The sequence below is a fragment of the Bos mutus genome, chromosome 17 (genome assembly GCF_027580195.1).
Source record: "Bos mutus isolate GX-2022 chromosome 17, NWIPB_WYAK_1.1, whole genome shotgun sequence".
In the NCBI taxonomy this organism is placed as follows: Eukaryota; Metazoa; Chordata; class Mammalia; order Artiodactyla; family Bovidae; genus Bos; species Bos mutus.
In genome coordinates, this window is record NC_091633.1 from 191,464 (window position 1) to 215,455 (window position 23,992).

At 67.5% G+C, this 23,992-nt stretch overlaps 1 protein-coding gene across 7 annotated transcripts in view; it reads left to right on the forward strand.

Annotated features, from left to right (window-relative positions):
- Positions 1-1,241: 1,241 nt before the first annotated feature.
- The window catches only part of ARVCF (ARVCF delta catenin family member), a 29,872-nt gene continuing 7,121 nt past the window's right edge, over positions 1,242-23,992 (forward strand). For 2 of the 7 annotated variants that reach the window (XM_070385659.1, XM_070385660.1), the window contains exons 1-3: positions 18,016-18,190; positions 22,521-22,679; positions 22,786-23,312. In XM_070385659.1, coding sequence (XP_070241760.1) covers positions 18,170-18,190; positions 22,521-22,679; positions 22,786-23,312 — 707 coding nt within the window. In that variant the 5' untranslated portion in view covers positions 18,016-18,169. Of the gene's footprint in view, positions 1,407-15,057; positions 15,267-18,015; positions 18,191-22,520; positions 22,680-22,785; positions 23,313-23,992 lie in introns of those variants that run through there. The other 5 variants (XM_070385656.1, XM_070385653.1, XM_070385654.1 and 2 more) reach the window with 5 other exon arrangements.

Genomic DNA, 23,992 nt, shown 5'->3' on the forward strand with positions numbered 1-23,992 from the left:
CAGCAGCCGCAGAGTGATCTGCCCCAAACCACTGGGCCCAGAGGTGCAGGACCCCTAGTGACCAAGCCCTCCTGACCAGCACCTTCCCATTATCTGCAAAGGGGATGCAGCCATGCTTGGGTTGGGGAGGTGGAAATCCCACTCCGCTGTCAGCCAATGAAATGGGTCAGGGTAGGGGTCTCAGGGCCACCACGGGTTCCCTGTCACCCTACCTCTGAACACATACATCCTTAGATGGGAGATCATGACCTCGTGTGGTCACCCTTTTGACTTCAAGCATCTGCAGCTGGTGGGAACTTCTAACATCCAGCTGAAACCTGGCCCTCCCTGCAGCATTTCACACATGCCCGAGGGATGGCCCTACAAAACTGGCCAGAAGCCAGGTAGAGGGTGGGTGAGAGGGGGAGACGGGGCTCCTGGGCCCTGTGGCGATGGGCCAGGGGCGGAGGCCCCCTTCCCTGAACTCTGACTCCTTCCAGCCCCCATCTGCAGCCTGGGTCAGGGAAGGAAGCCAGTCCCGCGGGCCCTGCTGGGTGGGCGAAGCCCACGGTGTTGTAAATTCACCCCTGAAGGAGGAGAAAAGCCACCGTTCCCCGAGGGGTCCCACCCATTCGGATCTCCACAGTGGGAACGCTAGAGCGATGAGGGTGGGAGACCGCCCAGATGGACTGGGTTGGGGCCCCACCGCCTCCTCCCAGTGACCTACAGCTGGCGAGAACCTCTCTACGCCTCGGGCCTCGGTGGGCTTCCCGTCTGTAAAACGGGAGAGCAGCAGAACGCTCCCTCGCGAACTGTGGGGAACACAACTGGTGCCGATGGGCGGGCACGGCGTGCAGCCAACAGCAGGCGCTGGAGGAGGATACCCAGGAACTGGGGGTGATGATAGAGCCGACCGGCCCAAGTCCTGGGATGGGGCGCCAGGCCTGCCCGGCTCCCCACGCGGGCCGCATGGCCTGGGCACGTCCTCGAAGGCGGCCGGGAGAGGACGGCCAGCAGCCCGGGCCACAGCCGCATAGGTCCCGGCAGGTGCCCCGGCCTCCGCCGCTCCACGAGGGGCCGTGATCGGCAGAGACGGACACCCCCAGCGCCCAATGGCAAGCCGGCGTCCCTTCGCGCTCGTCCAATCGGCGCCGGTTGCCGGGCCTCCCGACCAATGAGAACAGTGGCGGCGGCGGGGAGGGGCGAGGGTCTCGGCGCCGGCAGGCCGGCTTTGCGCACGGGCCGCGCAAGGGGCGGAGGGCTGGCCAGGGTTGCGCGGGGCGCTGAGGGTGCGCCCCGCACCGGCGCGATCGGAGGCCCCCGGACGGTCATCCGCGCCCTCCCGGGGACGCCGCGCGCCGAGGGACCGGCGGACGCCCGTCTGGGGCGGGGGCCGTGCTGCGGCGCCGCCCACAACCGCGCTCCAGGTAGGCTCCGGCCGGGAACCCGGGTCGGGGTCGGGGCCGGCATCCGGGCTGCGGGCCGGGCAAGGGCTGGAATCGAGGTCTGGGCAGGGGTCAGTGCCGGGAGTCCAGGCCAGCCCCGCTCCACCCGCACCGCGCGGCAGTGCGCGAGATCCCGGACCGGCGGGGGCGGGTCCCTTTGTGCGCGGCCTGGGGTCCTGCCCGGCCGGCCGTGCGCCTCGCTCCGCGCACCCCTCCGGTCGCGGTGCAGCCTGAGCCGTGTCCCCCCTACTCGACCGGGCGCCTTGGGCCGGCGCCACGCAGCCACGGAAACTTTCCATCGGCCGAACCGATCAGGGGCTGGGGAACTTTCCCGGGGCTGCTAGCTGCAGGGAAGCACCCGCACGGCGGGGACGGGGAATGCCCGGGCGCCGGCGCCGCGCCCGCCGCCCAGAGGACAAGGGAGGGAACGCTGCCCGGGGTCCCTGCCCGGAGCCCCAACCTGGCTCCCCATCCTCGCCTCCCCTGCGCCCCGCTGGTGGGTCCCCAACCGCTGGTGTGAGGCGCGTTCCCCCCGACCCGGAATGGGGCTCGGACCAGATTGGCTGTTATCCTGAGCACGCAGCCGGAGATCCCCAGCCTGCCTCTTTTGATCTTAAATAATTAAATATTGGGTTATTACAACATGTCACCATTTCTAACCTCTGCATAACGTGTCACAGTGAAAACAGGAGTTGGAGACTCCCGTGCCCCTTTCCCTTTAACCCAAAGGTTTTAGGAACAAGGAGAAAAGCTGCTCCGAGGGTCTCATTCCGTGTGTAACCCCCTCTCCCCCGCACCCCTTTCACAGGTCACCCGAGTCGCCATGCAGGGCATGCGCCAGGTGAGGGTCTGTGAGCCCAGGGGCGTCCTTCCGATGAGGGCATGCCCAGCCCCACACTGGGAGCCTTGGGGTCCAGGCTCCCGCAGGTCCTCCTGGCCCAAGCAGGTCGCACCTGCCCTGTCTCAGTGTATCTGGACGCGCAGCAGTTCCCGAGCAGGCGGTCTGGGTCTGGGGTTCGGCCACAGCGTGTGGAGCCGAGAATCTGGCTCTTGTGTTTTCCCGCAGCCTCGCCCGTCCCTTCCACAGCGCCCTGTCTCTCCCCCATCGCCCACACCCCCAAGTCTGAGGTCCACCGGCACCCAGCCCAGGGCCGGCCATAGAGCACGCACTGCACTCAGGACTCTGGTCTAGCCCTGGCCTGGGGAGGAGGTCCCACAAGCACAGCCCGGCTAGCCCCTACCCTGCTCTCCACAGGGGCATGATGCCTGCTAACCACATGCCTCCTGGGGGAGCAGGGCCCGCCCTCAGTCCTGCCAGGCTAGAGCTGCACCCCCCCACACACCCAGCCTGGGCCACATGCCTCCCCCCAGGGTGGCCCCTCAGGTCGCTTCTCGGACCCAGGGGTCCCTCTGCATCTCCCAGTTTCCCTGGGGGCTGCACCACCAGCCCCATCTGTGCTGCACAGGATTCAGGTGGGTTCCCTCTCCTCCACCCCTGGGCCACCAGTGAGATCCTCCACCTCCAAGAGGAGCCAAGGGGCGAATGGAGACACCAGCCCATCTGAACCAGCGGAGGGAGGGAGGGGACAGCCGGGGCGGGGGTCCTGGGGGTAAGTGCTGTGGGGTGCCAGGGAGGTGGCCAGGGTTCCCGGGGCTTTCCCCAGCAGTGGCTCAGATGAGCAGTGGCTCATCAAAACTCAAATGAGGTGTCAGCCACTCCGCAGGAACCCCAGAGTCAGAGCGTAAGTGGGAACTAGGGGTCGGAGAGTTACTGGGGGGACTCAGGGTCAGAGAGGAACTGCGGCAACTCAGGGTCAGAGAGTAACCAGCGGGACTCGGGGTCCAAGAATAAGCAGGGGGAGTCAGGGTCAGGAGCCCCTTCCTGGGGCTTCTCCCGGGAGGGCTGCACAGCCGACCTGCCCAGAGCTGGGGGGCATCCTCATCACTCGCGGGGCCCCTCCCCCTTGCCCCCCCCACCCCCCGCCCCGGGTGGTGGGAGGCGGTGGGTGTGAGGCACAGCCCTCACCGAGGCCCTGGCGCACCCTGAGCGCCGGCGCCCTCCAGCAGAGCAGGCACAAGCTGAGTGCAGCCACCAGAGGGCGCCCGGGGCCGCCACAGCCAGCAAGAGCGGCTCCACCCAGCCCCCCAGTGCGAGGGTGGGGGGGGGGGGGGAGGACCTCTTCCCCAGGCGCCCAGAAGCACTCACTGGAGCTTTGCTCTGTCCGGGTCCCCTGCCCAGAGTGGGAAGCTGGAGAGGGCAAGGCCCCTGGGTACTGGACACAGCAGGGGGAGCAGGCTGGGGCCGGGCTCCCAGTGGCCATCCTGTCATGCACGGCCCCTGGGTCCAGGCCAGGCCTCAGTGCCAGCCACTCAACACCAGGCCATGCCTCTCTGCCTCAGTGTCCTGGGGGGCATAGAGGGCACAGCCAAAGGGGGTCCTTTCAAGATGCACAGAGTGACCAGTGGCCAGCAGGGGCTGGCCAGGATTTCCATGGTGGAGCAGGATTCCAGACAGGGCAAGCTTGGGCTCCTCACCACCCTTCATGGCCCAGAGCTGCTGGCCCATCCCCCCCAGCCCAAGCCCCATCCCCCATCCCCCCATCCCCCCCAGCACCCAACCTGGGCCCCATCCCCCCGGCCCCCAACCTGGGCCCCATCCCCCCAGCCTGAGCCCCATCCGTCCATCCCCCATCCCTGGCCCCAGCCCGGGCCCTACACCCCTCCAGACTGGGATTGTGCCGTGGGGGCTCCCTCACACTGCCAGGTGTCTCTGGTCTGTGCTTGCTATCCTGGCTCTTGGCCGGCCTCTGCAGGGGGTTCCTGCCCAGCCAGGGGCACCACAGGCCTTTCCGGGGCAGGAGCAGCCCTCTCGGACCCCGGGCTATTGGTGCAGGGTCCTTGTCCGGCAGGGACCCCCGAGCCCGCTGACCAGCTCTGAGGGTTGCTGAGGAGGGCTCCCTGCGACAGGCACCCTCAGCCTCGCAGCACAAGCCCCACCGCTGCTGCTGCCTTCACGTCTCAGGCCTGCCCGTCTGTCTGTCCATCCACAGCCCCAGGGCTCTTAAGAGGCTCTGCCCCCAGCACCCTAGGGTACAGTGCTGCCGAGGTGAGGTGCCCTGGGCACGCAGACCCCGCCCAGGTCCACGCCCACCACGCACCATCCAGACCCTCCCGGTTCTCAGTCCTTCTCGCCCTGAAGATGCCCCCCACCCCTACACCAGCCTGGACCCCGGGTTGCCTCTGCTTTGGTGGCTTCTTGGCCCACTGGAGCCCCGAGGTGGGAGCCCTGTTCTTCCCGTGGTTGGGTGGTTATCAAGACTGATAATAAAGGCACGTTGTTCTCGTGGGACGAGGTCTTTGTCAACGCTTAAGCCAGAAGCAGTTGCGCCCCAGACATATCACATTCGGAGCAAACGCTGATTCCTGACCTCGGTGGGGGCCGCAGGTCCTGCCACGAGCGGGCAGACTCCCAACCATGCCTCCCTCCCAGGCACTCACGCACACACATGTACACACGTGCACGCACATGCCTGGCTTGGGCCCTCCCCCCCGCCCCCCGCCTTCTTTCTTGCCTCTGGCCCTGGCCTCCTGCTCTCCTGTCACAATCCTGCCCCAACTGGACACCCTTCCCCTTGTTGAAGGGGCTGCCAGGAGCCAGAAGGCCGCACCCTCAGGCCCCTGAATGAGCCATGTCCGCAAGGAAAGGTTGGATGGAGGCTTGAGACCACTTGGGTGACACTGCGGAGCCGGGGGGGAGTTCCCGTCACTGTGATCCCCGGAGGGGCCTGCCGCCCGTCACACCACCCTGTTTTTCATTTTTCAGCAGTATTGCCAGGCCTGGCTGCAAGCAGAGAGAGGGGAGGCGTCCCCAGGCCTGGACACAGGGAGGGGAGGCATCCCCAGCACCCTGGCTGAGACAGGCAGCTGCAAGGTCCTTGGTCTGGGCCTGGGAGGCTCGCTGCCTGCCTACGAGGCACACAGATGGGGCCAGCCTCAGGGGACCTGGGGGAGGTGGGGCGTGGACCCCTGCACTGGCCTTGGTGTGGGAGCATATCACAGCAGAGCGCGCCCAGCCTCGGGAAGCCGGAGAGGTTATCCGCTTACAACTCTGAACGCTCCAGGTTTTGAAGGATAGTCGTAAGAAACGCCCAGGCGGCCAGTGCTAAGCGCGGACGCGACAGACCCAGTGCGGAGGAACGAGAACGTGCTCAGGGTCCTGTGGGGCGGGCCCCTGCCGGCGCGCCGTAGGATGCCCCTGGGCTGGGATGACCAGGGATGACCAGCCGGGGTCTGACCCTGTCCAGGAGGGACTCAGCCCCACAAATTGGCCTCAGCAGGTGCCCTCTGGATGAAGAGCCCGCCAATCGGTGTCTGGACGTGCCTACCTCCCCAGGGATGTTCCGTCCTCACACAGGTGGAGGGCAGGGCGGCTCATGGTCAACAGAAGGACGGACTGTGGCCTGAGTGTGTGTGGGCGCCTCTGGTCAGCCTCAGCCCAGGTAGGCACAGTGCCCCGGGCTGGACAGGGCTGGATGTGAGGCCTCCTTCCAGCCCTGCTCAAATCCACCAACGGGCTGGGCGTGGACCATGGACACAGGCTTGCGGGACGCCCACCAGGACGTCAGCCGGGCAGGTCTGTGCTGCCCTGACGTGGGTGCCCAGCGGGTCAGTGCCCATGTGTTCCACAGGCTGCCGGCTCTGATCCTGCTCGGGGCCGTTCCTGACAAACCAGAGAGTCTGGAGCCGCCAGGAGTGACGGGCCACGGGCCCACGTGAGGGCCCAACGGGGCCTGGGGGCCTCCAGCACACACAGCCACACTTGGCCATGGTCAGAGGGGGAGGAGCTGTGCCTGGCGTGCGCCGGCCCTGTCTCGTGGGCTCCTCTGCGGTGACAGCTCCAGGGCACAGGGCGCGGCGTCCAGGGAGGGAGGCAGGGACGGAGGCGGAGGGGCGAGGCCGGGCAGTCCGTTTGCTGTGCCGATGGACTCGCTGAGGGTGGCGAGCTCTGAGAACACCAGCCCAGCATCTCAGTGGCCAGGCTGCGGGGCCGCAAGGGGCCTGCTCAGTCGGGATGAGGAGGCTCGGCTGCGTCCAGGCTGTGGGGCCTCTTGGGGCCAGGGTCGTGCGCATTGGCCACTGCAGGCGTTTTACAGCCTTCAATGTTTGCCTGTGGTTGGTGACTTTCTGTTTGAGAAAGTTTCAAACTTTGCATGTTCTGTGCGGAAGCTATGGAAGTCTTCTTCCGATGGTTCCATGTCCCACGCGTGTCCTCTGAGCATGGCCGAGCGAGCACACGTTCGTCCACCCCGTTGGAGTTTCCAGGTCGGCGTCCACGCCCGAGACTTCACCCACCTGGAGTCTGTGTTGACGCAGATGGGAGGTGAGGGCTGAGCTTGGTTGACACAGTTGTATCTGAACTGTTACCTGACCGACGTGTCCTGTCAGTGGAAACTGGAAACAGGACCCCCGGGTCCTCGTTGGACACTCAGGCCAACCAGCCTCTGTGTGGGACAGTCCTGGGTGGCCTCGAGCTGGCCCCGCAGGTGCGGGCCGGTCCACGCTGTCGGGGGGCCCCTGCCATGCTGGCCCTGTGCACGTGGGTCCTGCTCTGGTCCCCCTGAGTCTCCAGCCCATCTGAGCCCCCTTGGTGACCAAGAACAGGTCCCTGCTGTGGGGAAGCCTCTCAGAGGCCCGCAGAGTGATGCGGGCCCCCTTTGTGGCATCCCGCCTCTGAGCGTGAGGCTGCCCGCAGCTGGGAGGGCCTGGGGGTCCCCCGAGGCTCTCCCGCTTCTGGTGGCCTGCAGGGAGTGTGTGGGCCTCCTCCTCTAGGTGTGGGCTTGGCACGCTCGTGACCTCCAGGGGACGCAGCACCAGCTGCACCCACACCTGCCTGTTTGCGTCTCTGCACGGGGTGGGGCCTCACCAGCCACGTCAGCATCTGCCTGTTCCCTGGGTGCTCTGCTCTGCTCTCGGCCTGGGCCAGCCTGTCAGCTTCCTTCCCCAGGCCCTGAGCCTGTGCCCCGGCCCGGCCAGGCGGGACCCTCCACGGGGCACCCCCGAGTCATCAGCCCCGCCCTGACTTCGGTGTTGTGCTCCGATCTGGGGAGGGCCGCCTGTTGTCAGGTGGGGTGAGGCCCCCACGCCCCCTACCCTCCCGGCACACGTTGCCGGGTTGACATTTGCAATTGATGACTTTGGTATTTCAAATATGCCTTTAGTTAAACTTTCTCTTTTCAAAATATTTTCACTCTCTGTGAAATCCTAATTAGGCCATTCATTCGTCTGAATGTACTTTGCTGCTCTCTGCATTTTGCAAGATAACGAGACTGGGAGCGGGCTGGCAGCCCGTCCTCTGGGGCCTCCGCTTGCTCGGCTTGCTCGTGCCCTGCAGGGAGAGCCTGGCGCCCCGCAGCCATGGATGGGGTTGAGTGTGCAGGTAGAGGGGCCTGGGTGGCCAGTCGGCCCTGACAGTGGGAAGTCTGCCCGATGTTTTCTTAGAATGTCCAGAGCTGGGTTTACCCTCGGAATGTCGGGATGTCATGAGAAAGGAGAAAGGGAGGCGTCAGGCTTGCAGAGCTGTCAGCCGGGGCCATAGAGGAGCGTCTGTCTGTGGATAGGGTGGGTGGGCCGCTGGGGGCTGAGCCAACATCACAGACCGCCTGGTGGCACCATGGACACCTCGGTGCTCCCTGGGGTGGCCCAGCTCCCGGGGCACAGAGCCCGGGGAGAGCGAGCCGTGCAAGCCCAGCTTGGCGTGAGCACAGCCTTCCCGGCTTCCTCCTGGGTGAACAGCTCAGGCCCGCCGTGACCCCGCAGCCCTGCTGGAGGCCGCTGTGTGGGCCGGCTCCCGGCTGGATCTGGGGTCTCTCGGGGACCCCGTGCCAGCGGGCGTAGCCCGGCGCCCTGGCCTCACGTTCCCTCCCCCGTCCCGCCGGCTCTGGGCTGTCCCCACGGTTCGGCAGGCCTGCCTCTGGCCTGTCCATGGCCTCGACAGTGTCCTGGCCGCCAAGCCTCCACTGCATTTTTCTTCAAATCCCTGTGGGGTCCGTGATCAGTCCTTCTTAAAGTTTGTTCCCAGTTCATCAGATCAAGGTCGTCTTTCACCTCTCAAGGACACGTATCAACAGCTCCCTTAGGCTTGTGCCAGTTAACTGCCGCTCTCTGGGGCGCTGGAGCGGCAGGGGCGGCCCGGGCGCTGGGGTCTCTGCCGCCCTAGGGCTTCTGTCCAGGGTCCTGGCCCAGCCACACACCCCCTCCCATGTGGGGACCTCCAGTGTGGACCAAGGCTGGGCACTGCAGGCCAGGCCTCACGGGTCTGCCCGACCCTCCAGGAGCCAAACTCTTGCCTCCCCCAGCACACGGATGTCAGAGACCACTCACCACCCATTCCCCAGGGCAGGCGAGGCCGCTTGGGGCAGCTTGGTGGGCTCACAGCTGCATAGCGTGGACGGGCGTGTGTGCGCATGACCGTGTGGGTGGCTAGAGGCGTGTGCCTGCGGGCGGGTCCGAGGAAGCCCCCAAACTGCCAGTCAGCCTGCCGCAGTGATCTGCGTCCTGCTGGTGAGGCCGGAGCACACGCCTCCTTTGGTCTCACAGGATGGGGGCGTCAGGGAGCCAGGCAGGGGCACTGAGGAGGGGCAGGGGAGGGTGTGGAGGCAGTCTGCACGGGGTGGGGTGGGGTGAAGCCCCTTGCCCCTGCTGGGGCGTTTGCATATAAAATATGAGACTGTGCTGTTGGCTGGAGACTGCTAGTGTCTGGACCTGTTGCCATGGGCACTCCCGGGCTTCAGGCACCGGTCTGGTCGGGGGGAAGGGCAGTCTGGAGCAGAGGAACTGGCATAGCTCAGCTTCTGGGAGGAGGTGGGGGTCTCGGGCCCCCGGGAGGGGCCAGTGCCAGCTGGAGGCCACACGGGACCCTGGACGAGGGCAGACCAGCGGGGCCCTTAGGTGCTGCGGGCTGGGGGGCAAGGCTGGAGGGGCCCGGGGCCCCCTTCCCAGGGCGAGCTTTGCTCGGTCGCCCGCTCATTCAGGCCCCGGTGACCCAGCCGCCCTGCCTCTGCCCACAGCCACTGGAGGGTCTTCTAACACCGTCGCCCCCAGGCTGTGGGCTCTGTGTCTTCAGGGCCCCCATTATTCCCCAATAAGGGGATAGGCGACCCGTTTCCTACTCTCGAGCTTCCCAGGGAACCTCCTCAAAGCTGAGCCACAGGACCGCGAGGCCCTGGGCTGGGCTTGGTGGGGGGAGGGCCCGGGACTGCTGACAGAGGTCCGTGTGAACCCGTCCGGGAGCCCAGAAGAGTCAGCAGCTCCCAGGAATGCAGGCGGGGCAGCCGGCCAGGCGGGTGAGGAGCCCCCACCCCTGACCGGGAGGGCCGCCCCTTGGCAGCCCGTGCCCCTGCCCCGTGTGGGTCTGCCCACAGAGAACCGACCCGACCGGACCAGCGCCGCCCTGTGCTGCCCCCGAGGCTGTGGCCCCTGCTCTGGGCGCTGGGTTAGCAAAGCTGCAGGGGTCAGACTGAGGTCACCCAGGGAGGGCTGCCGGGCAGGGTGCCCGGCACACGGGGCACTGCCAAGTGCCTGCTCAGCAGTGGCCAGGGTGGCTGGGGCCCATGGGGATGGGGGGCAGCGGGGACCAAGCAACACGCTGGGGGGCTCCACACTGGGCCCACACCGCCCCCGGGGTCCCATCTCCCCTCCCCGGCAAGGCCCCCTCCTGCCCCAGTCTGTCCTGAGGTCCTGGCTGCGGCAAGCCTGCCCCAGGCAACCCGGCTGGCCCAGCTGCACGCCCTCGGGGCAGGCAGGTGAAGGTGGGGTGGGACGGGGGACAGGGCCAGCCTGGCCCCAGACCTGCACTGTCTCGGACACCACCCACTGTGTCCTGAACCCGACTTCCCGTCCGGCAGGGGGCTTCCCTGCTGCCTCCACCCCCTCCCCTTTTCCAAGAAGAGTAGGTCTCCTGTCAAAGGTGGGGAGGCCATGGGAAGTCCCCAGGCCCCCTCAGGGAGCAACCCCCCTGGGGACAGGGGCTCACCCCAGGGTCCCTTGTGTGAGCAAGCGGTGCTGGGGGTGGTATCCCGAACCACCAGACTCTCCGGCTCCCTTGGCTCTGCAGCCTCAGGGCGGGGGCTGGGCTGATGGGCCCAACCGTGTCCCCCAGAGATTTGCTGGCCACAGGCTCCCCGGAGCTGAAGCCCCTCAAAGGGACTTTGTGCTGCCACAAAGAGCCTCTGTCCCTCTTGGGGAAGCTTGGGCGTTGCCATGGTGACAGAGGGGGCCTGGGAAGAAGGGGTCCTACATCTTGGAGGGGAAGGGGTGTTCCGGGCAGAGGGCACCAGTGCACGTGGGCCTCAGCCCTCGGCCTGGACGGACAGCTGCCCTGCTGTGGCTCCCTGCGCTCATCGAAGTCTCAGTGACCTCTTGGCTGCTGGGCAAGCAAGAGCTGGACTTCCAGGCCTGGGGGCCAGCAGGACCCCCCGGTTTGGTCCCCTCTTAGGAATGCCTCGGCCTGGCATCCACCTAGAGCACAGTGTGGAGGGGTTCTCCCAGGGTGGAATGGGGGTGGGGGAGCCACCTCTCAGAGGGACCCTGGGGCAGGCGATGCAGACAACAGGCCGCTCCCCAACGTAGCTCACTGTGGGCTCCCCTTTCGTGGCCGGGCTGGAGGGGGTGGGCCGCTGGTGCAGAGAGCAGTGTGCCCACCAGCCCCGTGCCTCCCTGCCCTGCCCTCCCTTGGGGCGGCCCTGGACTGGCTGCTGCAGACACCGTGGTGGGGGGGGTCCTCAGCGCCCAGCCCCCGCTCAGAGCCTGTCGGGCTTTGCCCTCAGGCTGTGACGCAGCCAGAGTCTGGGGCAGGGGCGGGGGCAGCCGTCCATCAAGTCTCCCCAGAGCGGCAAGGCCCCGTGACTCGGAGCATGTGTCTGTAACCCGCCCCAGCAGGAATCTCAGACCAAGACCCTTCTCGAGTCTGACGGGGGCTCCCTGTGTCCCAGGCCTCCCATCCCAGCAGCTGGCATGCTCACCCACCCTCTGGCCAGGGCCAGGCCTGTCCCTGCTGTGTGCAGCCTGCGGCCCCCTGGCTGCTCCCAGGCCTCGGCCCTGGACCCAGCCCTAGGCTGTTGGATGTCGGACCTCAGGCTCCACATGCCCCGGAAAGCATTCCTGCCTTAGCCTGCCCCCAGGCCTCCTGCAACTGCCCCTCACATCCTCCGGTCCTCCCAGACTGCCCGTCCAGTAGGCCCCTGCCCTGCGGCTGATCAGTGCTGCCCAGGCCCCGGGCACCCCCTCTGTGTGGGGCAGGAAGCCCTCAGGAATTGCCCCTGCCCAGAGCGGCCATCCTCTGTGCAGTCAGTGGGTGCTCCTGGGTGTTCATGGGGACGGCCTGGGGGCAGGAGGAGGTCACCGAAGGGCCATCTGTGTCCACCTCCCACCCCTGCAGTGTCTGGCCCAGGTGACAGCAGGGTACCTCCTCTGCTGGGCAAAGCTGATGTCCAGCCTGACATCCAGCTCCCTGAAGACCGGCTGCTTCCCTCGGGGCCCCTGGGGCGAGTTTCCAGGCCCCACCCTCACCTACCGGCTGCTGTGGGGAGGGGCACCCTCCTTCCCAGCTCTTACCTGCTTCCTGCCTACGCCAGTGGTTCATGCACCCCTCCACCCAGAGCCCCACCACGGCCAACGTGCCCTTCTTCCCGTGTGTATGTGCTAATGTGCGCGCGTGTGACCATTTCCACACTCATCCTGCACACAGCATCGCTGGGCCACACACCTGGTCTAGTGGGGTCTAGTGAAAGTTGCTCAGTCGTGTCCAACTCTTTGCAACCCCATGGACTTGGAATTCTCCAGGCCAGAATACTGGAGTGGGTAGCCTTTCCCTTGTCTGGGGGATCCTCCCAACCCAGAGGTCGTCCGGGGTCTGCACTGCAGGCGGATTCTTTACCAGCTGAGCCACTAGGGAAGCCTAGGACCCCTGGCAGGCGTCCTTGTTGCTCTTGGGCTGGGTGTTGGTTTCTGCAGGCTCCTCCGGGCACCGTGTAGATGAAGGGGGTCACTTGTCTACTGGACATTGTGAACCCTTGGTTCCCGCATGTCGACGGTATCTCGGTCTTGTGGTTTTTTTCCTACTGCCTATCGTGGAAAACTGGAAACACACCAACAGTGGAGAGCGATGGCGTGTGTCCCATGAGCCTGCCCGGCTTCCACGGTGGTAGGCGTGCGGCCCAGCGGCTCCCGTCTGAGCACTCACTCCACCAAGGACAACCTCGTCCAGAGGCGCTTTTTCTGGATGTTCAGAAACCCTTCTTTCTCGCGAAGGCGAGCCAGTCCTTTCTCCTCTGCAGTTTCTTCCACGGTCTTATGGTCGAGGACAGTCTCTTCCCACCCAGGCCTACTCCCAGCCCTGCATCAGCTCCGGGTGACCCCGCGGGCCTCGCCATGATGGGCGGGTGCGGACCCCGCCTGGCCGTAGCGCCGCACCGTCCTCGTGGCTTCGGCCAGCAGCTCTCCCCAGGGCTGAGGGCGCCCTCTGATCCCCACGGGGCAGCGGGGTGAAGGCAGGCCCTCACGGGGCCAGGGCAACACGGCGCCCTCCCAGGCGGTGGGCTGCGGCCCACTCCCCTCGCGCCCGGAGGAAGGGGCCAGTGAGGAAGCAGAGCCCTGTCCTTCCCTCGCAGAGGTCAGGGGCGCCGGGAAGCAGGCCTGCTGGGGAGCAGGCCTTGCGCGAGGGGAGGGCCCTGGAGCCCCGGCCTCCTGCCCGCCTCCCCGCCGGCCTGACCCATCGGAAATTCCTCTAATTCCTCAGCCCAGACTGGACTCCGTCCCCATAATTTGATTTCTGGAGCCGGGTTTGGCCGGGCCTGTGAGGAGGAGGAGCGGCTGGCTCAGCACAAAGACAGATGCCCGAGTGCAGGCACGGTTTCGGGGACGGTCAGTGCCCCGCCAGTCCTTCTGGGCACCCATGCCCTCCTGGGGGAGCACGGGCTGGCCATAGTGCTGTCCCGGCCGGCTGGGAGCCCCAGGGGGGGTGTCCACCTCACCCCTGCCCACCCACTCAGGCCCCCGGCTGCCCGCCCCCTCATGCCGTGGCCAGCCTCCCTTCCTCCCCGAACTGCCCCCTCAAAACCCACCCACACCCCCGCCCCCCTGCAGCATCCACATGTCCCCTCACCCCTCCCCATGCTCCATTCAGTGCTCCTCCGTGCTCCCCTGTGCTCCCCTCAACGCTCCTCATGCTCCCCTCAGTGCTCCCCTGTGCTCCCCTCTGTGCTCCCCTCACTGCTCTTCGTGCTCCCCTCACTGCTCTTCGTGCTCCCCTCAGTGCTCCTTCTCATCGCTCTTCGTGCTCCCCTCACTGCTCTCCGTGCTCCCCTCAGTGCTCCCCTGCGTTCCCTTCCACCTGCTTCCTGCCCTTCCATCTCTCCACCCAGCCGGGGCTCCTCCCAGGGGTGGTCAGCCTGGTCACCTGCCCCAGGACAGGCGAGGTGGTCTCTGGACGGTGTGTCTGTCCCTGTCTTCCTGCTAGACATCCCCCATCCCCATGAGCAACCTGCACCCAGGACTCAGGATGCTGGGGTCAGGGTCTGGGCGGGGGTGTGCCCGGTGGGCAGTGCGAGGCCCTCACTAGTGGACGGGGGCAGGGAAGGTGCTGGCCAGGCAGGAGGGCGAAGGTCACCGCAGTCCCACAGGGCACACACTCCCAGCCCCCAGGCCTCCCGGGCCAGCAGGGAGGTGAGCCTGGTGCCCACCTGTCCCCTGAATCTGCCAGGGGAGGCATCGTCACAGTTTCTCGGTCCAGCTTAAAAACGCATGGCCTGCAGTGGCCCGCTACCCGCGCCAACCGCTGTCCTGGTAGTTCAGCTGGTTGCTGTGTCGTTGGCGTAACAGGCGCTGGGCAGGCAAAGGCCAGCTCTGGGGCCCTGCTGGCCTCTTCCCTCATGGGGCCGTGCTCTGCCCATCTGTCACGGGCACGGGGGTGTCTCTGAGGTGTGCCCATGCCCCCAGCCCAGCCGCGCTGGTACAAGCCGAGCCCAGGGCTGACTCTCCTCCCTGGGCTCTGTCCTCGCGGCCAGCACAACCTGGGCCTGTGAGCAGCTCATTTGACCCTTTTGGGGCGCCCAGCGGCCGCGGGGCGGCTTCCCACTCCCTGTGCGCTGGCGCCCTGGGCCCGCCGGGCCATTCCTGTGGCCACAGAGGGGCCTCCCATGCTCTCCAGGCCCCAGCGTCCACCTCTGAGCTGGGCTTGCGCGGGGGCCGCGAGGCTGTGGTGAGCTGGCGGGTGCCCTGGTCAGCGGAGGACCTGGGAGGTCTGAGAGCTGGTCACGCCTGCTCTTCCGTACTTTCCCTTCCCTCCCCAGTCCTCCCCCGTGGGCTCAGGGCCCACAGTTCTGCCAGGCCCGGCAGGAAGCGGGGAGCCTGGGTCAGAGCCCCGCACGCCCTGGGGAGGGAGCCGGCTGCTTCCGGCCAGCCTTGGATTAATGGCTTTTAATTTAGAATTTAATCAATGTGGCGTCTCTCCAGAGGGCTGCACGCTCTGGTTTGGTCGTGAGTCACGTGCTCTGAGAGTGGGGTGGGCAGGGGGCCCGCGACGCCTTCCTGGGCCCCTGCCCTGGCCGCACCCTGACTTGCTCTGCTCTGCCCGCAGCTGGCGCCCTGGTCATGGAGGACTGCAGCGTGCGCTCGGCCGCCACCATCCTGGCCTCGGTGAGAGAGCAGGAGGCCCGCTTCGAGCTGCTGACGCGGGCGCTGGAGCAGGAGCGGCGCCATGTCGCCCTGCAGCTGGAGCGCGCCCAGCAGCCTGGCGCAGGCGGCGGGCAGTCCCTGCCCATGGCCTGGCAACAGCTGGTTCTGCAGGTACTAGCCCTGGGACTCGGCCCAGCGGGAAGACAATAACGGGACCCCGGTGGACCACAAGCCCGCAGGCAGCCACTTATTTTGAGGCCTCCTGGGGCCTCGGGAGGGAAAGGGAGTGGGATTCCGGCCCCCCTGGGTGTGCAGGACATCATGTGACAAGGGGGCAGGACACAGCCATACTCTCAGAAGGGCGCTTTCCGCCTGAGGGAGCCCCGGGGCCCAGGCGGCTGGGCAGGGTCCCCTCTGGGCGGCTCAGCACTCAGCCTGGGCACGCAGAGGGTTCGGCTTCCACGGAGTCCCCCTGCCTTCGCTGCTGCTGCGTCCGTCAGCAGGCCAGCCACCAGGAAGGCTCAGGTAAGGCTGGGCTCTGCCTGCTGCCTGGAGCATGACGGCGACCGCCCTGCACCACCCCAGGAGGAGTGAGCCTGGTCTGCTCCTGGCCTGAGAACTCTGAAGTGGGGATGGACAGTCCCGTGCGGCCTCCTGGGCTCCTCCCCATGTGAGCTGTGCCCTACTGCCAAACCACAGGTGGGGGCTGGCTCCTGGGGTGTCGGCAGAGGAGGGAACGCTTTGCCTGGAGGTTGCTGTGACAGGCTGAGGTGCAGGGCAGGGCGCTGGCAGGGTTCAGGGGAGCCAGACTCACACTGGCAGAGTGGGGACACGAGGCCCCTGTGGCCAGAGAGAGAGGGAGCAGGGTACGGGTCCGGGCCGAGACTGGCCCAGCAGGCTCGGCTGCCCAGCCTGGGTGTGTGGGACTCAGAAGCAGTGGCCCGTGGTCAGATGGGGGACATGGCCAGTGACTTCCCCAAGCCTTGATGTCCTCATCTGATGGTGGGCAGTCTGCACGCACAGCCCAGCTAGGTCCGTGGTCACAGCCAAAGACACCTCTCCACAGACCGGACACGTTGGGCAACTCTTTCCATGCTGGCTGGCGCTGACGAGGCCGCACAGCTGGTTCACAGAGGCTGGAGCTGAAGCCAAGTGGGTCTAGGTACGAGGGCCGCCCCGTGGCCCCCTGGACCCCGGCCACTCCAGACAGTGAGGCCTGCACCCCCAAACTTGGGGAGCAACACAGCCGGCTGGGCCTCATGGGGACAGTGGCAGCCCATGACCCCAAGGTTACTCTTGGGTGCTCTTTCCAGGCTCCAGCCCTCCCAGTCCAGAAAGGGCTCTGGCGTCCAGCCCAGAGGGTGCGCTGAGGGTCGATGACCCGGTGGGAAGACGTTCCCATAGCCTGGAGCTGCCCTGGCCTGAAAGGCCACCACCTTCCCCGGCCACTGCCCCTCCCACCGGGGGCCCTCCAGCCCTGCCCCTGGTATTCTGTCTCTAGGCAGGAGATGGTTTCTCAGGCTGAGACCAGACTAGCAGGACTGATGGGGACACTGGGGAGGCCAGGCCACATGTAGCCCGCTGGGCCTGGCGGCCTCCACACTGCACCTGCTTCCCAGCCCCGTCTCAGCAGGAGGTGCCTGGTGAGCCACCTGTGACCCTCAGCTGCCTGGACCTGGCCCTTGGGGTCAGAGCCCAGGTCTATGAAGCTTGGAGGCTGGTGGCCAGGCAGGCGGCTGGGGCTGGTGAGCCAAGGGGTGGGGGCTGCCATGACCCCAAGGCTGTGCTGTAGGCCTGACTGCAGGCCTTTCATCGTCCAGCAGAAAGAGTGGCCTCCTCCGGACACCTAGAGCAGGCTGGCTGGAGCAGGGCTGGCCCTCACCCAATGTGTGTGTGGCAGGAGTCACCTGTAGGGACCTGGCCAGCAGCAGGCCAGGCCGAGATGGGGGTGTGGCCGTGGCACCAGCCGAGTGTGAAATTTGGGAGAAGGATCTACTCACACGAAGCGTCCAGGTTCTCTCAGGGCAGTGGTCCCGTCTGCTGCTCCTGCCTCGTGTGGCTCCGAGTTACAGGGACCAGTGATTAGGAGCAACTTAAGGAAAACTGAGGCTTAGAAGGACATGCAGTGGACACCCAGAGAGCTTGAGCATGCTGGCTGCATGGCCCGTGTGCTGGTGTGACTTGGAAGGGACAGGGGGTCTGGGGAGAAGTGGGTGGAAAGCAGAGAGCCCAGGCCAGGGCCCCCTCTCGTGCCCAGCCCCCCGAACCTCCCCCAGGTCTGTGTTCCCTTAGGGGGAGCCAGACTCCCGGGAGTGGCCTGCTGCAGGCGGAGAGTTAGCCCCCAGACGGGTCAGAAGCCCTGATAACCGCCCCCACCCCAGCCACCGCTTAGTACATCAAAGGCGGGAGGAGAGGGTCTGAGGCCAGCTAGGCCCGCCAGCCTTCACCCAGCCACCCAACAGTGATGCTCCCTCCCCTCTCTGTGATCTGTCTGCTCTGACACCGCTCAGCGGCTGGGGGACCCAGAGCGGGGGACCTCAAGTCTCAGAGGCCTCTGGGCCACCTGCAGGGGTGGGGAGCGCTTTCACTGGGAGCAAACCGAGGTCGAGGAAGGGCTCAGCGGGAAAATGCCAGCCCCGCGGCCGCGGCGTGGGGACCGGGAGCCCTGACCGGCCGCGGGGGCGGAGGGCGACCCCGGCCCTGCCCCGCCCCGCCCCGTCCCGCCCCGTCCCCCGCCGGGCGCCGCCCCTACCGATTGGCTGCGGCCCACCCCGCCCGCTGGGCGCCGCCCCACCCGATTGGCTGCCCTCCGCCCCGCCCCAGTTTCGCTCCGCCCCACCCACCTTGGCCCCGCCCCATTGGCTGTTCGCCGCCCCGCCCCAGTTTGGCTCCGCCCGATTGGCCGCTCGCCTCGTCGCCTCGCCCCGCCCCGCCCGTCGGCCGCTAGCCGCCGCTCAGCCAGGTCCGACCGCCGGGAGCGAGTCCGCCGAGCCCGACCCGAGCGGCCGAGGCACCGGAGCCGATCCCGGTCCAGCCGCCGCCGCCGCCGGCCCGCGTCCCCCGCGCCCGGCCCGATGCCGGCCGAACTCAGACAGGTTGGAAGGAACTTGGTCCCGGGCGGGGGCTCCGTCTCGGGGACCGGTGGCGGAGGGCGGGGCGCTGGCCCTTCGGGAGGACCCGCTTTTGTTTGTGGAGCCGCCGGCCTGAGGCAGCTATTGTCTGCGCCCCCGGGGCCGGGGCCGGGCGTGGGGGCTGAGTGGACGCGCCGCCGGGGGTGCGGAGAGCGGGCCGGGGTTGGGGCCATGGAGGCGGGGGGCCGCGGGCGCACCCCGGCCAGCGCCCCGGACAGGTGCCTGGGACAGGGTGGTGGGAGGGCCTCCCGGAGTGGCGCCTCTGCTGCAGGAGGGAGGCCGCGTCTGGAGAGGGCGGCGCGGCTACGCCTCCCCCATGTTCCCAGGGCCCCGGCTTGGGGGGGCCGCGCAGGAGCTTCAGGATTCTAATGGAAGCTGGTCTGCCGCGGCAGCGCACGTGGAGCGAGGGCTGGGGGCCTGCCCTGCCCACGTGCAGAGGCGAGGGGGTGACCTCCGAGCACCACCAGCACCGGGGAAGGCTGGTGGATAGCCTGCACGCTTGCTCAAGAGTGTGTGTGGGGTGGTGCACTTACAGGCACGGAAACTGAGGCAGAGGGGAAAGGCAAGAGGTGGGTCTGGACACCTGCCCAGCTGGACAGCTAGGTGCCTGCTGGCTCCAGAGACCGAGGGACCAATTCAGGGGAGCCGAGGGCATCTGGGGCCACCATGTGGCTGATGGTTGCGGGCTGGGCTTGGGGAAGCTGGGTTAGGGGAAAGCCCACCCTGCTGTCGCCCACAGGCTCGCTCCCCTAGTCTGCAGGGCACCCACCACCCTGTGTCCTCTGGTTACTTGGCCTGGGGCTGTGCACTCGCAGGTGGAGTGCTGCTGTGGAGGGGTGAGCTTCCAGTCAGCCAGGCTGGGCCCCGCTGTTCTGGGCAGGACGGGAGAGGGCTTCTGTAGTGGCCAAGAACTTGCTCCCTGGGGACAGAGGCTTGCGCTGCCTGGCCTAGACCCTACCAGGATGGCCATGCAGGGTAGGGGACTGGCGATCCTCCCCTTCCGTTCATTCATCCAGCAGCCATCTCGCACTCCAGGGCCTGGACATTGGCCGTAACCCATCCCATGTGTGCCAGTGGGGTCGTGGGCACCCCACATCCTGGTCTTCATGACGGACACTGAGTGCTCCTCCGGGGAAGGCAGGCAGTGGGGGTGGATCCGCGCCTCGGGGACCCCGTCCTGGCCCCCAGCTGTGCCTGTGCTTGTTTCCTGTGCCTTCCTGCCATCGCCGCACGCGCCCCTAGAGGCTGCTCTGGGCTTTTGCCTTGTCCCCCGGGTCACTTTTCTATGCCCTGCACACCCTAGATCTGGTCACAAAGGCAGGACTGGTGCTATCCCCCTGTCCCACAGCCTGGACACCTGGCTTCCTCCTGTTTCCGTGTGAGGAAGCTGAGCCCAGGTGTGTAGCCGGCCCAGGGCCCTCTAGCTCTGGGCCCTGGGGACCCTCTTGAGAGCAGTGGGGTGCTGGTCACTCCGGCCCCTGGCTTGGCATCCTGGACCAGGCCCTGTGCACAAGCTCCAGGAGCTCATGGGAAACCCCAGGCCTGGACACAGCCCCTTGCTGGGCCGGGCCCAGGGGCTGTGGACCCAGCCACCATGGACGGGAGGACCACGGAACTGACGTGGGCTCAGGGGAGAGGTGACGGGAGGCTGGATGGTTATCCCAGCGTGAGAGGCAAGGGTGGGGCCCGGGCCAAGAACGGGGTGGAGAGGCGGTGGACGGGACTGTCGGGATGGGGGTTGGGGGGCTCCGTGTCTAGGGTATGAGGGCGGTCTGGGGCTGCAGGGCTGGTGGTCCCTGAGGCTCAGCTGGCCTGGGTAGGTGGACACAGGACACGGGGCCCTGGAGCAGGGCCCGGAGCCAGACAGGGGTGCAAGCAGGGTGGTCCACAACCTCTGGTGAGCGCCAACCATGTCCTGGAGGTCAGTCAGTGACCCCACGTCCTCACCCCAAAGCTGTTTTGGAGGCACCAGCCATGGTTTGACCTCGGGCCCCCGCGGCCCCCAGGCCTTAGCTCCCCCACCTACTGGCTCCTACCGTCCCTGTGGTGGACGCCAGGGGTGCTGAGGGAGCCTGGAGGCACAGGTAGAAGGTGGGGGGTGGTATCATGGGGGTGTGGGTGATAGGTGCTGTTGGGAGAGCCCGGGAACCGGGCTGGGTGCTCTTGCACGCGTGTGTGAGTGCACATGTGTGTCCAGGTCCCTGTCTGCATGCGTGTGCCCAGGCGTGTGTACAGGGGCCAGGCCTCCCCATGCTCCCTGGCTGACTCAGGCTGCCGCCTCCCTGCCCGCCTGCCCCGGTGAAGTCATCGCCATTTTTAGCTCCCTGAGGTCACTTGCCAGCGGGGGCTCTTAGGGCCTCGGGATCCCGCTGCCGGGCTGCCTGGGCTGGTGTTGGTGGGAGCTGCCACAGGGCCGCCAGGCCTTCCTGGGCTCCTGGCTCCCCTGGACCCCACACCCTCAGCCCCCCACTGCACAGTGTCTACAGGCTGGGCAGCCAGGCACCAGTGGCACTGAGACCCAAGGGGTGCACCCCCTGTGCCCTCCCAGAAGCCCGAGCCCAGTGGGGCGGGGCCTCTTCTCGGAGAGAATTAACGTATGCAAGTCTACGCACACCTCCCCAGGGCCCTCCCATGACAGGTCTTGGAGTCCCTGCCCTCCATCCTCTTGGCGTCATAGCCTGCGGCCTGCCGGCCCCTGGCCCCCTGTGCCAGCAGAGTGCCCACTGCCTGCCACACTCATGCCCCTCCCTTGACCAGTGCAGATGCAGGGGACGGGAGTGCTGAGGGTCTGTGGGTTGCCCCTGCACCTCACTGGCTCCCCAGGGCCCTCAGCAAGAGCCAGGCCACTCTGCTGGGCCTACCGCCCATGTCCCCATCCCAGGCCTCCACCTGCTTCTCTTCCTTGGGGGGCGGCCTCCCTCCTCCGGACCGGGACCCCGGCAGACCTGCTACTTGCTCTCTAGGATCGTGGAGGTGCTGCCGGGCTGAGGCCCGCGAGGGGTGATGTATGGCCGGGAAGCCTTTCCCGGGGCTCTGGGGTCCTGTTAGCAGCGCACACATCCTGCTCACACTCTGCCCTCCGACAGGCCTCAGCATCACTTTATAAAACCACACCCGTCCTCAGGGCCCTGCTTCTGGAGGAGGGGCGCGTTCCGTAGCCCCTGGCACCAGAGCCTGCGGGCTAGTCCTTCAGGCTCCCCCTGGACCCCGAGGAGGCCCCGACCCCAGCACTGTGTGCAGTTGGGGGACACGCGTTCCTTTAGGACGGGACCCCACCCATCAGGGTACGGGTCTCGCCGTGGAACAGGGCCTGGCCTCCTGCTGACCCAGGAGTGTGCGCCCCTGCGCCACCCACTAGGGCTTGGATCTCAGCCACTGCCCCTCCTGGCCAGAGGCTGGTCCTGGGGTGCTGGTGCAGGCAGGGGGGACCTCGTGCTGCTCGGCACGGCAGGGATCCGGCCCAGCCGTGCTGTGGGCTGGCCTGGCCTCTGTGAGCCTCAGTTTACCCTCAAGAAAGTCTGACCCGCAGGCCCGTGGCCTTCAGAAGCGCCTCTGTGCAGCGCTGTCTTGTCTGCGGGGATGTTGGCAAGGGGTGCTGAGAGCTAAGGGCCCGGCTGGGGAGACTGGGGCAGGGTGTAGGAAGGGGACACCAGGGCTCCCTTCCGGGGTCGGCTGGGCCCCGCTGGCCTAGATCCAGCCTCTCTAGGCTCTGACCTGGCACCAGGTCTCGGGGAGCGGGCACCGGGCCCTGGACCGAGGGAGGCCCTGCCCACACAGCAGCCCTGAGCATCCGGCCGGAAGGACCCAGGGTATTTTGTTGCTCCGGGTGCGCAGGGTTTTCTGGGAACTGGGTATTTCTGTCCTGCGAGGGCGTCCGCAGGCCCTGGGGGGTGGCGGGAGCCTGGGTGTGGCCTCCAGGAGCCAGTGAACAGTGCAGAACCTGCCACCCTCTGCGCTCTGAGGTGGGCAGGGAGGTAGACCCACCAGGGATCATGAGTGTCCCGCTGGCGCCTGGGTCTCCAGGAACAGCAGCAGCCCAGCCGCACAGCCCCCACGAAGGCCGCCCCCCTCCCCCCCGCAAGGCTGCGCACCACATGGGGAGCCGGGCTTTACCCACTCGCTCAGCCCTCAGGAATCCTCCCCACCCGGAAGCGGGTGACCAGCCCCTCCGCTGTCAGAGGCAGGAACATGCCGCCCCGGCTGAGATGGGCCTGGGGCAGGAGAGCGGGGAGGCGTCCGTGCCCAGGGATGGTGAGCTCGGGGCTGTCCTGCCGACACCTGTCCCCTCGCCCAGGAGCAGAGCCCGGGCAGCCAGGCCTCACTGGCCACGATGCCGGAGGCGCCCGAGGTGCTGGAGGAGACCGTGACGGTGGAAGAGGACCCGGGCACGCCCACCTCCCACGTGTCCATCGTCACGTCGGAAGACGGCACCACGCGCCGCACGGAGACCAAGGTACACGGCGCCCCGCCTCCTGCGTGTCCACCCGGCGTAGGGCGCAGGGCCGAGCCGCCCTGGCCTCCCAGGCTGCCCGCCCACCGGCCACCCCCTTGCCCACCAGGTCACCAAGACAGTCAAGACGGTGACCACGAGGACCCTGCGCCAGGTGCCCGTGGGCCCCGACGGCCTCCCCCTGCTGGACGGCGGGCCCCCCCTGGGCCCCTTCACCGACGGCCCCCTGGACCGGCACTTCCTGCTGCGTGGGGGCGGCCCAGCGGCCACGCTCTCCCGCACCTGCCTCGGCGGCGGGGGCGGCTTTCCCGACGAGCCCCGCGACGTCCCCGGCTACGGAAGCCTGTCTCGAGGGCTGGGCGTCCGGCCCCCACGCGGAGGCCCCCCAGGCCCAGGCCCCGGCGATGGCTGCTTCACCCTGCCCAGCCGCCGGGAGGCCTTTCCTGTGGGGCCAGGGCCGGAGCCGGGGCCGCCGGCCAGCCGTTCACAGCCCGAGCGGTTCCAGGCGGAGCCGTATGGCTTGGAGGACGACGCTCGCAGCCTGGCAGCCGACGAAGAAGGGGCCCCTGAGCTGGAGTCGGACTACGGCACCGCCGCGCGGAGGAGGCCGGACTGTGGGCGGGGCCTGCGCTCCAGGTGAGCCCTGTGCCCTACCGCCACCTCCAAGAAGTCCGCCCTGCGCCCCGTGCCAGGGTACCACCTGGGCAGTCTCGCTGCGGGATCGGCCTTGGCTCTTCTCGGGGACAGCGGCAAGGGCGGGCTCAGGCCTGGGGGGCTGCACTGGGTCCCCTCGTGCAGGTCAGGAGTCAGAGAAGCTGGTGAAGCACCGGCACCTCCCGCCCCCGCTTCAGCTAGATGGCCCCGGAGATACAAACTCAGGGCGTCTGTCTGAGCTTGGGCCAGACGCCTGCCCCTGCACAGGGGTGCCCAGAACCCAAGCCCCGGCCCTTCCCTTCCCGCCGGCACTTCTGGTTCTGTCTCTCCCGCTCTCAGCGTCTCCATCTGCGAGTGGGAACATGCCCACAGGCGAGACACTTGCCCAGCCGCAGCCCGTCACCTGGAAGGGGGTTGGACATCTGACCCCGGGCCTGGTGGCCCCTCACGTAGTCCTACCAGCAAGGCTGTGTGCAGGGGTTGCACTTGGGCCTCGCGGGAGGTGGGACCCCATCCTGGTGTTTCACAGAAACACCAGGTTTCTGCTGGGAGTCGGGGGTCTGCCTGGTGGCGGGAGTGAGCGACTCCCCGGGTCTGGGGACAACCTGCCCGACAGCCAGTGCGATGGCTTGGGGGCAGGGCCGCAGCCGTGAGGGGATGGT